We start from the raw sequence: 18,478 nt of genomic DNA, 5'->3' as shown, positions 1-18,478 counted from the left end.
CTGACTTGGTCTTCTCACTCCTTCTCACCCACAATCACTATTCAGGAAGCAGCAAAATCGAACCTGGGAGAGAGGAGTGAGTAACAAGTTCTTCCCAGATGTGCTCCCTGCTATCAACTTTAGGACCTGGTGGGAGGGCTTCCCAGGGGAGGAGAGGGAGCAGCAGACTGGGTGAGCTGGGAGCACCCCCAGATTTGGTGGACTAAGCATCAGAGCAGTGGTTTAAACTGAATATGGTGGACCAGCGAAAATCTGCTTCCCTGTTTGTCTTCAGGAAGCCACTTCCCTTCAGTTACTTGCAAAAGGTATGTCTTCAGTGGTATGTTATTAAATGGCTCCAACTTTTAACGTTAGCAAGTAGGAAATAGGGTTGTTAAATGATAGAGTTCACAGTTCATGGGGAAGAAGGGACTGTGTTGTCAATTGGCTCTAGACTTCTGTGCTGCTCTTTGCCATTACTCAAAGCCATTCTAAGGTGGGATTATAAACTCACACTGGGAACACATCACTGGACAGTGACCCTACCTCCATTCAGCCCATGCCTGGAGACTTTAAGGGCCTCATGACTCCAGCCATGAACACAAACACTGAAAATGTGTTAGAAGAGACTATAAGCTTAAAACATAAAAACTTGGCAAGGATGGTGGATCCAGACAGGCATCTCTGAGCCTCAGTTTCCTTATCCAATAAAGTGGAGATAAGAATACCTACCTCCTGGGGTATTATAGACATAATTGTTTATACTCAAAGGTATTGTGTTGCATCTGGCTGAAAAGTCTTCAAATATACCAGTTTCCCCAGTCCTCTTGTCCCAACCCTGTTGGTGCGCCCAAACACTTGGCATGACCTGAATATCAGGAGCCGAAGCATCTAGTTCTCCTAAACAGGAGAAATCGCAGATGGTTGCAGAGTTGGCTATAAGTAGAGTATAGTTGGTTGTTATAGCTATAACAGGTATGATTTAGAAGTGGTGGTTGATTAGTTGGTTTTTCCCTCTACCCTTTTTCAGGAAAACTAAGGGAAACTCACATATACTTTGCTCTAGTTACTTTTTTTTTCTTTCTTTTTTTTTTGAACAGAGAGCACAAAAAAGCATAAGGTCCATATGGCAGTTATTGATCTGGGCCATCTGGAAAGCCAGGACTTGCTCCCACCATGTTGGATCAGAAGCTGTTCCAAAAAGCCTTCCCTCCCATAAGAGATGTATTGGTCAGATGGGGACAGGGATGGATTTCATTATAGGGCGGGACTACAGTGAGAGGAAGCTGGAGCAGGACTCTGAAGGACTGTCTGCAACCCTGACCCTACCACAAAGATCAGAGAGAACCAAGAAAGTGTTGATTGACACAGGACCATTGTAGGTAGAGGGTGCCCCTCATCATCTCGCCCGCTTATGGGTGGGATGGCATCAAGTAACTAACAAAAACAACCATGAAGCACTTTGCAATTAGAAGATGCTCTGCAAATATTCCTAGGTGCCTGCAACATGAGGAAGAGGGAGTGTCAAGTTCAAGCTAGTGAGTGAGGTGTGGTAGCCCTAAAAGATGACATTTTTACTTCATTTTAAACAGATATTCTACTTTTCTCCCTCTTCCTTAGCTTCTCGAGTGTTTTCCTCCTTCTACCTGCTCTCGGCCTGGAGGCAAAATTTTCCTTCCCTCTAAAATTTTCTGGGAAGACTATTGATAATTTTCAAGTAGAACAGTGTGAGAAATTAATTTTTTTTTACATTGTGTTTCTTTAAAAAGCCCAAAAACAACACACCCACTGATTATTTTTAAGCTTGAGGGAAAGAAAATTCAACAGAACCTTCCCATCTCCTTCAACGACTGCTCAAGTGGCTGAACTACAAACGGTTTTATAACATGGTTTTGCATCTTATGCTACAGGTATTTCAAGCCAACAACGATGCAACTGAGGTGGTTCTGAACAAGCTCCACGCTCCGCTGCTGACAAGGTTTGTTAGGATCCGCCCTCAGACCTGGCACTCAGGTATTGCCCTCCGGCTGGAGCTCTTCGGCTGCCGGGTCACAGGTGAGGTGGGGGCTCCAATGAGGTTGGGGTGCTGATTGAGTCCTGGGCTCTGCTCCCTTTCAACTCTCTGCAAACAGCATGACTGTACCACATGACCTTCCCAAACAGACTGGCTCAAGGACTCAAGTCCTACCAGAGTTTGTCTTGTCATTCATTCATTCAGTATATATTTATTAAGCATCTATGATTTCTACTATTAATAGCTAACATTTATGGAATGCTAACTAGGTACAGATGCCATTCTAAGCACTTAAGATGTAACATATTTTATTATCCTCATAAGGACTCTATAGATATTATTCTCCTCACTTTACAGATGAGGAAACCAAGACTTAAAGAGCTAGGTCACTCACCAGTAAGTGGTAGAACCATGGTTTGAATCTAGGCAGTTTCAGTCCAAAGCCCCTGCTTTCAAATAACACTCTCTGTTGCCTCAATCAGGGGCCAAGAGCTGTGCATGGTGCTGTGGACACAATGGTGGGCATAACAGACTCTGTTCTGTGTGGGCATATGGACAAGTTGGGCAGACATACTAATAAACTCATAAGTATAAAATCAAAACTGTGATCAACGTCTGGAAATAGAGGCTTATGGTCCTTGGAAGTACATTGTAGGGGACTTGACCCAGCCTAGGAGCTCAAGGAGGACTTCTTTGAGGAGGTGATGATTGAGGTGAGGCTAGAAGGCAGATAACAGACATTACCTGGTGAAGAGGGGACAGAAAGTGCACCAGGCAATGGTCACAGCTTTCTCAATGGCACGGTGGCAAGAGGGACCAAAAGAGGAAGTGAGGGGCATGGACACAGCTTTTTTGTGGGCTGAAACCCAAGGTATGTAGACTGGAGAAGACCAGAGTGGGAGCTGGGACATTACAGGAGGCTAATGCAGGGGGTGCAGATGGGAGATGATGATGGCTGGATTAGCCCCAGAAATGCAAGGACAGACCAATCCCCTTTATCTTGTGGGCTCAGCCCAGGGCAGGCAAGTTGCCTCTTTGACCTAGAAGTGTCTTCAGTGTACATCCATCCACGTGTCTTTCCCCTAATCATTGCAGCTCTGATAGGGAGTGCTCCAAGGTCTGACCCTGTCTGAGGCTTCTAGTTAACACACCTTGTGTTTGTACAGTCTCTGCATCTCCACATGCCTTTCTTGTTCATCATCTTGCCTGTGCTTTCTAACAACCCTGTGAGGTAGGGTGGGCCAGGGACTGATGAGGAAACCAAGACTCAAAGAGGTTAAATAGCTTGCCCAAAGTCACCCAAATAGGAGGTGACAGAGCCAGGATCTGAACCCACATTTTCTCAATTCAAATTCTCTGCTCTTATCACATTTACACAAAGACCCTGTTTTCTTCTAATGGGATTATTAGTTTATGCTAATCCTGTCTAGGGGACTATTTTCTGTCCCTTTCCTGTTGCTGTTCCAGGTTAATCAGCAAATATTTAGTTAGAGCTCATTCTCTGGAAGATTGAAAGGAGAAAACCAGTGATTTTGAAGAAGGGGGACAACCTGGAGAATCCTTTTTTTTTATCATAGTTCAGTTTGCAAGTATGAAATGCACACTGACTATAGACCCTGCCTTGCCTGACATCATTTATTCATGCATTCTCCACTCAATCATTTGCTCCACACATCTGATGTGCCAGGCACACACTGGGAATGGGACATAGAGACAGAAACAAAACAGATGGGGTCTCTGACATTGTAGAACTTTCAGGCTGGTGAGCAAGACAGATAATAAACAAATGCAAGTACTGGATAAACTAGAATGTGCGTATGAAGGAAAAGAACAGGGTGCTCTGACGGAACCCAATTTCGTGTGGATTGAAAATTGGGGGACAGCCTTTCTGTGGATATGACACTTGAGCTTGGGGATAAGAAAATGTTAGCCTGGGGGTGACTGAAGGGAAAAGCATTTTGGGTCATGGGAACAGCATGTAGGAAGGATCCAAGGGAGTAAAGAGCAGTGATAACATATATGGGGAATAAAGACCTGATACTGACGCCAGGAAGGTTTCCTTCTGCTTGGCAAAACAATCACTAGGAAATAGTTCAGTGCTTAGCTCAGTTCCCCTGTGCTCGGTGTCCCTGAGAGGGTCAGTGGGGACTAGTGTCATCAACAGGGATGTGCAGATGCACATTCTGAGAGTTCTTGGCTAGAGCTGTAAGCACAAATAGTTAATGGCCATTGGATACTTAAATATGCCAGGCACTGTCCTGTGAGGTCTTAGTAACTAACAGAATTCTTGCAACAGCCCCCAAGAGGTAGGCACCTCTATTAGCTCTCCTTTAGATCTAAGGAATCTGAGGCAAAGAGCAATTAAATAATTTGCCCAAGGCCCTCTGACTAGAAAGTAGCAGAGTGAACATGAACACAGGCAGTCTAGCTCCAAGTCCAGGCTCTTAACCACAGTGCTATACACATACACCACGCAAAGAAATCAGTGCTGACTTAGTATTTGACAATTGGGCTCTTTTGCAACTCCCTCCTTATAGGGGGTGGTCCCTGGTTAGCAGGTGTCAGCCATGACCTCTTGTATCTTCCTCCCCTCTCTGCAGATGCCCCCTGCTCCAACATGCTGGGGATGCTCTCAGGCCTCATTGCAGACTCCCAGATCTCCGCCTCTTCCACCCACGAATATCTCTGGAGCCCCAGTGCAGCCCGCCTGGTCAGCAGCCGCGCGGGCTGGTTCCCTCGAATCCCTCAGGCCCAGCCGGGTGAGGAGTGGCTTCAGGTAGATCTGGGAACACCCAAGACAGTGAAAGGCGTCATCATCCAGGGAGCCCGCGGAGGAGACAGTATCACTGCCGTGGAAGCCAGGGCGTTTGTGCGCAAGTTCAAAGTCTCCTACAGCCTAAATGGCAAGGACTGGGAATACATTCAGGACCCCAGGACCCAGCAACCAAAGGTAGGCTGTTCTTGGAGGCCTCTGTAACCTCACCCTCCACAGGGGAGGCTAAGTGGGGTACGGGGAGTGGAGAGTGGTGATGCCCCATCTGAACAGTCGTCATCCAACTCCTGAGATCCAATAAAACACATATCATTTGAGAGATTACTTTGTGCCAGGCACTGTGCTAAATACCTTATTTTTGACTCTGTTTGTTTGTTTTTGAGATGGAGTCTTTGTCACCCAGACTGGAGTGCAGTGGCATGTTCTCGGCTCACTGCAACCTCTGACTCCAGGGTTCCCGTGATTCTCCTGCCTCAGCCTCCTGAGTAGCTGGGATTATAGGTGTGCCACCACACCCAGCTAATTTTTGTATTTTTAGTAGAGATGGGGTTTCATCGTATTGGTCAGGCTGGTCTCGAACTCCTGACCTCAAGTGATCCACCTGCCTTGGCCTCCCAAAGTGCTGGGATTACAGGCATGAGCCATCAGGCCCGGCAATGACTCTTTTTTAATCCTCACAACATCTATGCAAAGTAGATCTTTTTGTCACTCCCATTTTAGTGTTGATAAACTGACGCTTGATATCATGCCCGGGGTCACACAGTTCACCTGTGGTAGAGCCAATTCAGAAACCGGAAGTCTGACTCCAAAGTCAATGCTTAACCACTACTGAACACTGACTTTTTAAAAAGTTCAACACTCTTTATACACTCTTTCAGATAAAGTTTCCTTGAAATTGGCCAGACATCTAAAGGGGATGTGGTGTTTGGAGGCCAAGCTATAGAAACTAGAGGTTGACTTCCAAAAATAACGATGTTTTTCTGAATGTCACTGCATTCCTTTGTATTTTCCTAGTTTTGACTGCTTAGATCTTTCCTGCCTCTCAAACTGAGGCAAGGGAGAAGCAAGAGAACCTCACTCCGAGCCAGAGGCTCAGGCCAGTGCAGCCTACCCTTCTGCCACCAGAGTGAAGGTCAGCCTTCAACACAGACAGGAGGAGCCCCAGAAGGGGAGGAGACGTCATACCTCTGTCCCTCCCCAGATCAGTCTCCTGGCGGGCCAGGCTCTCTGATTCTTATCTCTAGTTACCATTTGTTTTTCTCAAAAGAACGGGTCCCTAAAAAAGGAGGGAGTGTTACATGTCTTGGGGCCACCTTTGCTAAGCAAATGTTTCCATTCTGAATACAGAGGCAAGAGCTGGGTTAGAGGTTTTGCGATGCTGAGGTAAACTCCCAGCTCTCAACTCCAGAGGCTTAGAAAGGCTCAGGGCTTGGTAACTGGAACTTTGCATCAATGGAACAGAAGTTGGGCCGCAGGCTTCCCCAGGGAGAGCTGAGCCTGGTTTTTCTTGGGAAAGGAGTTGATCTTTGCCATTGTGGGAGACAGCCCTATCCAAGACAGTGCTTCCGGTTCAGAATTGTGGACCCAGGGCATCCTGAAACCTGGAGCGGTCCTGCAGAATTCTTGGGGGCTAATCAGCCGCAGGCCCTGGGCCACCCACTCCTGTCCTTCCCCTGGATGAGTGTCTCCAAGGGTACTCCAGGCTGGTCCTCCACCCAGCTCCACCTAAGCAGCCCCCTGCTCCCCGCATCATCAGTTTTATGTACTGGGGCTCCGTGTGAGGTTTCCTTTGACAGGAGTGCTTTCCTTAAACAAAGGTTTGGGAAACAGTCTAAGACTGTCGATGTGTGATCAGAAGACAGTGTCATTGGCCTAGGGGGTCATTTTCCCGCCAGGTTCTCAGTGAGCTAGGAATTATCAGTCAGCTTGGGCTACCTCAGTCGAGGCTTTCACGCATTAGAAAAAGAAGCATCCCTTTCCCAGTAGACCAGGAATTCCGAACGGTCAAAGATCACCCAAACTGCCTTCCCCCTTCTCTAGCCAAAGTCAGCTGAAAATGCATTTGGAGCCAAATTCTTCCCCAGATACTCCATTTCAGTCACCAGGTAAAAGACACAACCTGGAAATTGCCACCTTTGTTTACTTCCTATTTTCCATAATTCTGGGTCCCTAACCACCTTCCAAATGAATAAAATCCTTGGTCTGAAAATGAAGGCCCCATGGATCGGAATGTCCCAGTGCCAGGGATCAACTAGGAATCTGCCTTCCTGGCTGGATGTGCGGGGCAGGGAGGAGAAGGGGAAGGAAAGGCAACAAGGTGATAGGGACTGGGTCCCACACCAGTAGGGCTGAGTGGCCTCTCTCCCTGCAGCTGTTTGAAGGGAACATGCACTATGACACCCCTGACATCCGAAGGTTCGACCCCGTTCCGGCGCAGTATGTGCGGGTATACCCGGAGAGGTGGTCGCCGGCGGGGATTGGGATGCGGCTGGAGGTGCTGGGCTGTGACTGGACAGGTAAGACGACACTTCCTCCCCTTTGCATTTCACCCACATGGTCCTCTGACCCTGACATCCCACGAGGCCCTGGGAGGGCTGTGGAGGGGGCAGCCATCCCTGGAGCTGGAAGCGCTGCAGACCCCTGCCGTGTTCTCCTGCCTCAGACCGCGGGTACCGCAGCCTCTGGACTCGGGACAGTTTCTCAAGGGATGCACTTTGTCTTTTTTAAAGGATCATTTCAATTCTCCAACCCAAGTCTCTCAAAAACAAATCATAACCACATACCACCCACCCAAATTCAATTAGACCCTGGCTCTTCAGGCCAGAGGGCTGTGGCTGTTGATTTAGGAAAGAAAAAAACCCCTCATGATAATAAAGTAATTGGTTTATGTCTGAATCTGGCCTCCAGATGTCAGTGGCTAAGAGACTTCATTTTCATTTCGGGGCCACATCTGTAAAAGGCATTTATTTGCTCAGAAAGGACCCTGTTGCAGGGAGCTGATGGGGGCAGGACTCCTTCTCATTGTCCTGCTCATTCCTGCCAGGTGGCCCAGACCTCGGGGAACACCTCTCATTCTCCCAAATGAGGGTGAGGCCCACAGAGGGTGCCCAGCCTTCCTGGTTTCCGAGGGAGAGCCCTGCCCTTCTGAGTCAGGCCCTACCTTCCTTTCCTCGGGGCGCTGGCCCTCCTCCCTCAGCAGAGCTGGCACCAGATCTTACCCGGAGCTCACTCACTGCCTGCCAAAAGGAGTTCATGGGAGCCACTGGGGCTCGGGGCCTGAGCCTGATGCCAGCAGGAGCAGCCACTAGCCTGAGCTCTCCTGCTGTCCTCCACCAGGGCCCCAGGTATCCCCATTTTCCTGTCGGTGCCGTACCTGTCACCGGCTCAGCTGGCAGGATGGCATGAAGGATTAATAAGGGCATGTCGGAGAAGTGCTTTTGGCTCCCAGGGAGAAAAATGCTGCCTGTACGCTGGCTACGGCAGTGCAGAGGAGCCCCGTTGAGGCACAGGGGCTGGGAATTGGGCCCAAATTAGCCTCCTCGCTTTTGAATTGAAGGCAGCCCCAGTGAATACATCTTCATAGGAAGACACTTTACTCCCCATTACCTGGCGAGGAGGCCAAAGTTCCCTGCAGCCTGCGAAATGCGTGTCACCTGTCCTCTCGCAGGTGCAGAAAACCTCCCCCCGCTACAAGCTGGCTTCACTTATGGCTGCGCTGGAATCAGGGGCTCAGCGCTGTAGGGGATCCAGGAGTCTGTAAGCCAGTGGCTTTCACGCATTTCTGCCCATGATACACAATTTAAAATAATTTTCCTTCACAACCCACTTCTAAGCACTCACACACACTTGTGTATACGGGGTACAGTGTATGCGTAAGTGCTTGGACTCTGGAGACAGATTGCCAAGTTCAAGTCCTGCCCCTGCCATTTGCTGGCTGCATAACCTCAGAAAAGTTAGTCTCTTAGCGCCTTGTTTATCTTGGCTGAAAAATGGAGATGACAATAGTCTATCTACACCCCGTAGGGTCATTGTGAGGATTAAATGAATGAATGGATATGAAATACTTAGACTACTGCCTGGCACCCAGCAAACCGTTTGTGATAAATAAATGTAACTGAAACCGAAGGTTCCCAAAGCAATGGTCATCTTAACCATGGAAGTGCACTCTAAAATATTATAGTCGATACGTTTTAAATGCTGGTCATGACCTATTCAATGGATTCCACAACCCAATGATGAGAGTGATGCGTGGTTTGGGAAATATCACAGACCTGGCCAATTCCTCTTTCGTAGACAAGGAAACAGCCCCAGAGGGTAGAAGTCACTTGCCAGAGGTCACTCAGCTGGATGAAGTCCACCTCATTCTTCCCCCCATCCCTTGCCTTTCGGTGCCACGCCCTCCCAGTCTGGTCAGGGGGACAGTTGCTAATGACCTCTTTCCCTCATTGCTCCCCAACCCCAACCTGCCCCAAATTACACCAATGATGGTCAGCGACAGGTTTCTTATTTCAAAGCCCTGCCTGGCCATTCCTTGGAAGATCAGAGTTGAGGAGCATTCCCTTTGCCCAGCCTCCTTTCCTTTGAAGTCTCTGACATCTGGTTTCAATTTCAGGGGGAGCGTTGCTGTTTGATGGGCAGTTACCTTGAAGCGCCCAGTACAAACACTGCACAAACAGTATAAACACCGAGGCCTCCGTGCCTGCCATTCCTCCACTTTCATTTACACGCCCTGCCCTCTGGTGCCTCACTGGCCCCTGGGTTTAACATTCTCTACACCAATCAGCTGACCCATTTTGCTACCTAACATTTCCAGAAACTGTTCTCCATAGGCCATGTGGCTATGTTTGCTTTTCAAATTTCCATCTGTTTCTCCCGCTCATCCTTGGTTCACTTCTTCATCCCTATCCCAAAGGATAACAGGAAAAATAATGGCCTGGGCTGAGCTGCTGCAGCTAAATAATATGACAGGGCTGCTTCACCTGTTAGTTGGTTTGTTTGTGTTTCAGATAATTATGTTTTGCCTTACTGCCCCATAGTTTGCTTTACAATCGAGTTTCTATGACACAGTGACAAATTTGAACTTACAAATTAGGACGCTTCGAGGTTATTTGCTATTTACTGTGAGCAAAAGGCAGACACAGCAAAGGGAAGTATGAAAGGTTATGTACGTAGTATTTAATAGCAGAAAGGTGGGAAGTCGACCGTGAAAAAGCTATTCAGCGTATTTAGCAATTTCCTCCAGCTCCTGGCTTTATTAAATGGTATCCTGAACGGTGCCTGACAAAGGCACCTAATCACATACAATAGCGCAAAGGAACATGTATAGAAATGAGAGGGACAAGGCACCAGCATCCTGTCGGTGGACAGCTCTGGGATGAAGACGCCACCCCAAAACATGTGGACTTGAGCACCAGTTTCCAGAACCCCTTTCACCCCACCCAGGGCCTGACTCATAGCTCCATTCACTCCCTCAATCCTTGCTGAATGAATGACGGGCGTGAGCAAATAAGCAAATGAATAGGTGAATGAATCACCTAGAGCGGAGGTCAAAACCACTGCCTGCAGCCAGGTTGGGCCTACCCAGCGTTCATTGTGTGCTGTGTAGTATAACATTTTTAACAAGTTGCCAACATGTAGCGTCTGGAGATTTTACTTAGGGATTTTTGCCTTCTTGTTGGGGAAAGGAAAGGGGGAAATATTTGGAAGACCTGGCCTGGCCACACTGGGCCGCCTCCCCTCCAGGCCCCAATCTGGGGGAGCCAGTCTTGGAGGCCACCTTCAAACCAGGCATGTAAGATCTCAGCTGTCACCACCTCCTCTCTCTCCAACCCTCCCCTGCCCCCACCACCACGTCTGCTTTCCTCACTTACAGTAGGTGTTTGGATCCAGGAAACACTTGAATTTGCCACACCCTGGCCTTTAGGCATAGCCCCAAGTCACTTTCACCATGTAGAGTCTGAGGCCCTTTAAATCCATATTCCCATCCATCCAGTTTTGTGCAGACATGAGCCAGAGTGTGCTTTGGTCCTTCCTTGGAGTCACTGTCGCCTATCGCCCCTCCATTATTGCCTCATGTGGCCTTTTGTGCTAATGTCAGGGCCTCTGCCGTGGAGTAAAGAATGTGGGTTTGTGTCCCTACCTGTCACTGCTGGTTTTGCAACCCAGGACGATTCTCATTCTACTATGGTGATGCCTCTGACTTCATTGACAGCACACAGATGTGACTTCAGAGTTTTGGGCACATGTGTGCATCTTCTTTTTCTTCTCTAAAGATGTTTGGCATCTTCCTCCTGCTGGGTTGCAACACAGGCTGCTACAGCATTCTCTTCTCTTCCTTTGCCCTTACACAGACTCCAAGCCCACAGTAGAGACACTGGGACCCACCGTGAAGAGCGAAGAGACAACTACTCCCTATCCCACCGATGAGGAGGCCACGGAGTGTGGGGAGAACTGCAGCTTTGAGGATGGTAAGCACATATTGCATCCCGATGGCATGGGTGCCGACTAGTCGGAGTGGGAGCTGGCCTGTGGCTGGGCAGGGACCTAGGGGTCTCCCGGGTCAGAAATCCAGGGGATCTCAGGGAAGGGGTAAGAGAGGTGGAGACACTCAGGGGTCTGGGGCAGTGGCTATTTACAACCAATGTAGAAGCATTTGAATAGTGTAACAACCAGTACAGCCCTACTGGTGTGAACCCACTAGACATCAGGTGAGACAAAGATGACTTCTTTCGAGAAGTCTCATTTGTTGAGCCCTCACTATCTTGCTTGTCTGCTAAAGGAAAACCATCCTCATCCTTAGAATTCACAGCTCTGATAGTTTTTCTTGTTAAGCTGTGTGTGTCTGCTATAGTCAAGTGAAGATACGGCAGTCATCTGGGTGATTTGGTCCGTGGAGCGCGATGGTTGGGTTAATCCAGCAGTTAGCAGTAACTTAATTGTGTTTCCCTGTGTCTTTCACCGCCACTGATTTGAGAAAGTATAACAGTGATGATTCTATAAGATAGTGCACCGTATCCTCTATAACTAGAGTGCAGATCAGAGACAAAGGCAGAAATGTAAAAAGGCATCTTCAACCGTTCCCTCAAAACTCAGGGGCTTCGCATTTCTGGGTGGGTCTCATCACATGGGAAATCTACATTCCTTTCGTTTATCTTCAGAGCCTATCCAAGTTCGATAAAAACAATAATTGGCAGAACACAAACGTAAGTCACATTTTAAATCATACTGCTAAGGTCACCAAGTATGAGGACATTTCTAAGAAACCACAAATTTTGGAACACCTGGCATTTTGTCTAGAATGTTAAGCTTGACAGCCTCAACTTACAGTAAATTACTGATCATTATTAATTCTTCATTAAACAAAATGAGAGAAGATTGGCAAAGAGACTAGAGAAGTGATGGAGAGATAAAGATGGTAGGTAGATGGCGAAATCTGTGGAACCTGCAAGCACAGCCGTTTGACAGAGGAACTGCACTGATGGAGTGGATGACTCCAGAAAATGGCTACAAAGAAGAATGGGAGGAAAGCCAAAAATAAATGCTGAAGTTATGTGACTGAAAAGGCAATAATTTAATGCATATGCTTTGGGGATTGTGCTTTTGTGTTATTGTGTGGGTGGGGGACACTGCTGGTCAGGGTTAGTTGAATACAGAATTCTGACATTTTAATGAACTTGTTTTTGTTTTATGGAGAGAAGAAGGAGACTTGGAGAATCTTCCAAGACATGTTTCAGATAGTTTGAGAGCCAAAAGTGAAATGCACAGGGAGTTAATATACGATATTGGATTTGCAGAGTTAGCTTGTTGAGGACCTGGAGTGGGGGTTCTAGCTAAACACCAATCAAAGGAAAAATTAAGGGTTCTGCTACAAAATTTCAGAAGTTTATTTTTAATATGATTTTCCCGTTTATAGTGGTTTGTTTCATTTGAGGTTTCTTTGATGGTTCCTCCCTTTTCTTTTTGCAAAAGTTTTTTTTGTAGAATCTGGTTCCTGAGATACAGTATACATGTAAACATTACAGAGGATTTATGCTATATTGAATTACTTCATATTTTTTGAAGGGAAAAATAGAAATTCAGAAATTGTCAGGAGAAGGGGATGGTAAGGGCTAAGGGCTGACTTTTCCAAGCCACAGGTTGATGCTTCTGTAATAGATTCCATGTGTTTCTTCTAAACTCAACCTGAATTTGGCCAAGGGTGGACAAATGTTAAATATGCTGTCCTGGAAAGGGGAGGCATTTACAGGGCCTGGTGGCAATCTTCCTCCTCCCTCTGACCCCAGCAGTGCCCTGCCCCTCATGAGGTGAGCCCTCCTCACCCCTAGGGTGGGTAATTTGTTTCTACCAGTCTGTGGCTCCCTTTCGACTTCCTAACCTGCATTCTAAGCCCTCCCCACGGAAATTCCTCTCTAAGAACCCTGGGAAGGGAAGTGAGAAGGGCAGAGACCCCACTTCCTCCCTGCTGCCAACATTAGCCGGCATCTTTCCGCTGTCTCCACAGGCACAGCTGGCAAATAACCACATTTGGGTTCCCATTTCCTCTTTCCCCACCTCCACACCACCCCGACTTAGTCACATATTTGGCATGAACTCATACTGGAGTTTTGGAGCTGGGTGGAACCTCAGAAGAAACTCTCTTGGTTCTGTCTTCAGGCTCAGGCAGGTGAACCACCAAAGCAGACAGGACACCATTGTGTCCTTAGTTCCTGGATTCCCATAGGGAAAGCTTTCTCCACCTCCCTGGGGTCGCAGCCTCCAGGGATTCAGCACGATGGGAAATTGTTTTACCTCCTGGTCAGCACTGAGCTGAGCCGCTGGCTGGTCTGGTCCCTTCGATTTGCTCTTACCATGCCAAATTTCCCACCGGGCATACCTCCCCGTGGAGATGCTGGACTGTCCCAGTCTTCAGAAATAGAGACGGATCACAAAGAGGTGAAGTGTAGCAAACAAGCCTTCCTTGTTTCTGAGGTCACTTTCTCCTCACTGGGCAGAACCTCCCAGGGATTTCAGTCTCTCTGGATGCTAATGGGCCGCCCCACCTCCTCTGAGAGCCAGGTTGGCAGGAGATGAGATAATACTTTTTTTGGGAGCCAGCCTTCCACCAGGGCACTGGGGAGACATTCTTCTCTGGCATTTAGGGAACAGCAATTTTCACATTTGTCTGCTGTCCGAGGTGGACAGAAGAGGCTGATTAGAGCCTGAAGCCATTTGGTGGCCTCATTTATAATTGCTTACTATGGGAACCACTGGCAGACTTGGCTTTCATGCCTGGGAAGGATGAGACCAAAGCCTGACCCGAAAGCCAGCGATCGCCAAGATGAGTTAAATGAATAAGCAAAGGAAGCCACTTCTTTCTCTGCTCTCCACTCAGGCCTTGCCAGCCATTTAAATAGTACCACTGTGGCTGTTCTCTGAACCCATTTCATTTGCCTTCCTTTGGGTTATTATTTTCCCCTTTTAGACAAAGATTTGCAGCTCCCTTCGGGATTCAATTGCAACTTTGATTTCCCCGAGGAGCCCTGTGGTTGGATGTATGACCATGCCAAGTGGCTCCGGACCACCTGGGCCAGCAGCTCCAGCCCGAACGACCGGACGTTTCCAGGTAAGCCAGCTGTGAGTGAAGAGATGAAAGAGTTAAGGCTAGCCTGTTCCACATACTTCAACCCCAGATTCCCTTACAAGCTTTGTAACTTCCCACCGCAGAGCAATCCTCTGTTCTTTGCCCACAAACCACCACAGTCTTTGCTCAAGACGTCACCTCAAAGAATAGCCGGTTGGTGGTTCCCAGCCTCTCTTGTGATTACAGCACAGCCTGGAAGCTGGGAGGGAGAGGGGGAAGCCAAGATAGAAGAAAGAGGAGAAAGAAAGAAGGGACAATTGGGAGGCCCTAGGAGATGGGGTGAGTCAATGTCCTCTTGTTCCCGTAGCCAGCACCCACTGCCATTATCATGGAGCCCCTTGTCAACTTCGAGCTGGGTACTGTTCCTAAAATGGCTCATGGGGAGACCACTGGCCTTGAGTCTGATTTATACATCTCTGAGGGTGCCATTGCTTCTACACCAAGTCAATTTGAGGGACCAAAATGCGGCCACACCCATGGGTATCTATCAGAGCTGCCTGGCACTTGGCTTCTAGAAGAGTATTGCTGCCAGTCCTGGATACATTGTTAAGCCCACCCTTTTAGTTTCAGAAAGCCAGATTTCAGAAGCCTCTCCTGACACTGCTGACAAGAAGGGGTTGCCTCTAGCCCTTCTAAACAGGTAGCAAGCGTTGTCTGCTCTCTCCGCTGTTACGTGCTTTCACAGCAGTATGATGGTAAATGTTTAACAATAGGCTTTTCAGGGATTTAAAAAAACAACAACAACTGCTTTTTAACGTTTGTCACTTTCAGTGGTATAAATACCCTTACCATAGCTCCACTTAAGCTACCAACACAACATCAATGGAGACGGAGTTGAGAAGTCAGTAATAGAGCATTATACAGTTTTTTTTCCATTGTGCAAATACCGTAGACAGAGGTGACTCCAGAAGTATAGATACTGATAAAATGTATTAAGATAACTAGCAAGTGTTGAGTTTTGAAGATTTGTTACCTTTGTTTTTTAATACAGTGTATTGAATTATAGCTTTATATAATTTAATTTTTACCAATGAATACATTTAACAACTGGCTTACAAAACACTTGACAAGCAGCTCTCACAAGCTGGTACACCTTGGCTCCAGCACAGCACTGAGTGACTTTGAATTCTCCTGTACCTCTGGCCTGGACCTGAGACCTCCATCAGCACTGGAGAGGAGAGGGGTGAATTCTGGAAATTTAGTAGATCAGTTTGCCAGGGTACAACAGGAAAAGACTAGAAAATAAAAGAGGGAAAGGGACCTTCCCTTCTGCAGGCTTCCTTAGAACTACTTCTCACCCCAAGCACTGGCGTGTCCCTTCTTCCTGGGGGGCGGCAGTGGGACAGACGCTAGGAGAGCACTTGGAGCTGGCCTCCTGACACAGCCCACACTTGCTTTCCCGGAGGGTCACAGTGCCTGATCCGGAGAAAAACATTTTCATATTTCAAGTGTTTATCTCTTCAGCATTTGAGTGCTCAGAGAGATTAATATCTGAAGATCACCACGGCCTCGGGCAACAGAAGAGAACACTTACCCCAGTCCAGCCTTAATCACCCTCCCTTCTCTGTTCACTGCAATAATGTTTAATTAATATAATGAGCCTCCTGCACGTTGGGAAAAAATACTTATTTTTATAACCCAGCCTGGATTTTTCATTTCATTTCCACTCCTTTGAGACTGCATCCAATTAATTCATGGTTGTTCCCAACCCCCATGTTGTATCTGAATGTAAAGAAGGTTTGTGGGGTCTGTGTAGGTGTGTGTATTCTAGTGTTAATGTGTGTGTGCATGAGTGTGTTTGTGGTTTCTGTGCATGGGTGTGTGTGTGTGTGTGTGTGTGGTACATACCTCAGCAGAGGTGCTTTGCAAAAAAAGATATAGCCTGGGTCCTCTGCAGGCTGGGGAGGTTGGCTGGCTCTTATTCAGTGTCTGTCCTCAGGTTCATTCTAATGATTCTGGCCTCCTCCCTTGTACTCTTCTAAGCATACTTTTTCTGGGAGTGTCTGAGGGCAGCCCTACCCAGGCCACAAGGCCACCAATTACCGAGTCACAGCTCTAGGGGAGCTTAAGTGACCTCCCTCTGACCCTGGCCTGGACCTCTGTTTCTTCACCCGTTCACCACCGCCTCCTCCTCGTCCAGTCCTGGCCTTCACCCGAAAGCCCCTATGGCTGACCCTTGCTACTGGTGGTTGGGAATTCTAGTCTTTGTCCTCCTTCCAGCTGATTCATTACACCCTGTGGTTTGGGAGACTTTTCAGAGCAAGCTTACAAAGTGGGCAGAATTCCAGCCTTTGGCTGAATGGATGGGGACAGCGAGAAAATTAGGGCCATAAGGAACTGCTAAATCTAATGTTGTTCCTCCCTTAAGATATTGAAAGGGAAAATAATTATTTTCCTATTCCAGAGGAATCCCTGAAGTTTGGGAAAGTGGCACTTGTAACCTGCCTCCAGGAAACAAAATCATAATATTGTTCTCAGAGCCCTTCCCTCTATCCTCTGATGACTTTATGAACCGTTCTCTGTATTTCCCATTTTCCTTCTCCTTACAAAGCTCGATACTGGGCATTAAGCAGGAGAGGAGAGAAAGCCCTTTCTGTTCAGGGTGGTCCTTTCTTCTTCTTCATCGAAAAAAAAAGGAGGGGGTAGGCCCTGAGGGGATTGGGGAGAAGGGAAGCAGCTGGCTTGGTTGGGGGCAGAGCAACTGCTAATGGGTTCAGAGCGGCTGGCGCCCACGGAGTCAGCCTGAAAGCCTGTTGTGTGCCACACTTTGCCATCCACAGAGGGGACCGTCCCACTCTTCACGAGCGTGTGCCATATGCTTCATCCCCTTATGAGACAGGCAAACAGAAGTAATGAAATTTAAGAAAGGAGGTGTCTCCATCAAGTGTGGGGGCACCAGGATGAAGAGACAGGTGGACAGGAAAGGATCTAGCTGTGTTAAAGTACCCGACACAGGCCATAGGATGAGCAGGGCCTGTGGAAGCTGCTTACATTCCTTGGATGTTTTCTGATTTCGTTGTTTTCTCATATTTTCTTTCTTTTCCTTTTCCTTTTAAGTAAGCAATTAGTTCTGTTCTTTTTGGCCAGTGGTTGCCTAAGGCTGACAAGACACCCACTGGTTTCATTCCACTGTTTTTGTTTTTCAAGATAGTCTTTCAAGCCACTCAGAATTTCTGTTTTTAGTTCTTTGCTTGTGGCCTAGCTGCCTGGAGGGTGTTCACACCAGCCTCTCGGGACCCTGTTCCAAATTCAGTGACCCCTGCTAGCTGCAGAGGAACACTCAGTGTTCTCTAAGAAGACACTTTGGCTTTCCTCTGTAGTGACAATGACATAGGAAGCACCCCCTTAGTAGGAGATGGCATGTCTCCTACATTCTCAGGTGCTTTGATCATAGACAGTTTTAAGAATGATCAGAGCCCAGCCTTTAAGAACTGAGGCAAAAACTCATAGGGTGAGCAGGTATCTAAAGCTGCAGCATTGAATATGGTAGCCATGAGCCATGTGCGGCAATTTTATTTTAATTAATTAAAATGACTGCAGTCAAGACTTCAGTTCTGCTGTCCCACCAGCCACATTCCAACGGCACAATAGCTACACTGTATTGGTCAGTGTATAGACAGGGCATGTCACTGTATACACGGCATCATCACAGAGTGTTGTATCGAACAACACCACTCTGGTGCTTTGGTCATCAACATGAGAGCAACCTCCAGGGACCCTTGCTGATGCTTTAGTTCCCTGGTTTTGGTGTGAACCGAGAAGCAAGTAATGGAGGGATGTGTCTTCTCTGAGATCTCTTGATGGGAGTGTTCAGTGGCTGGTATCTTTATAGCTGTTTTATTCTCCCTCACTGGATAACTACAGTAAAGTAAGCAAGTAACATGGCATTAGATGGTGTAGGAACTATTGTGACTAATCAAAAAGAGCATTGTAAGTAAATATTAATACTAAGTAAGGTCAATAATCATCATCATTGTGATTGCTGTAGTCATTATTATTGTCAGGAACGACACAAGATGAGATAAAGGGTACTAGGCCAGGTCAGCTTCAGAACCCTCCAGTGTGTGTTCCCCCTATATGTGTACTCTTTGAT

General features: G+C 47.4%; 1 protein-coding gene across 5 annotated transcripts in view; it reads left to right on the top strand.

Moving 5' to 3' along the window:
• NRP2 (neuropilin 2) overlaps nucleotides 1-18,478 on the top strand; it is a 112,677-nt gene that overhangs the window by 56,101 nt on the left and 38,098 nt on the right. For all 5 annotated transcript variants that reach the window (XM_011992468.1, XM_011992467.1, XM_011992466.1 and 2 more), the window contains exons 8-12: nucleotides 1,890-2,034; nucleotides 4,594-4,943; nucleotides 7,138-7,282; nucleotides 11,117-11,233; nucleotides 14,227-14,367. In XM_011992468.1, coding sequence (XP_011847858.1) covers nucleotides 1,890-2,034; nucleotides 4,594-4,943; nucleotides 7,138-7,282; nucleotides 11,117-11,233; nucleotides 14,227-14,367 — 898 coding nt within the window. The remainder of the gene's footprint in view (nucleotides 1-1,889; nucleotides 2,035-4,593; nucleotides 4,944-7,137; nucleotides 7,283-11,116; nucleotides 11,234-14,226; nucleotides 14,368-18,478) is intronic.

The sequence above is a fragment of the Mandrillus leucophaeus genome, unplaced genomic scaffold (genome assembly GCF_000951045.1).
Source record: "Mandrillus leucophaeus isolate KB7577 unplaced genomic scaffold, Mleu.le_1.0 Scaffold411, whole genome shotgun sequence".
Lineage (NCBI taxonomy): Eukaryota > Metazoa > Chordata > Mammalia > Primates > Cercopithecidae > Mandrillus > Mandrillus leucophaeus.
Note: the sequence above shows the minus strand (reverse complement) of the source record. Positions and strands in the feature narration are given on the sequence as shown.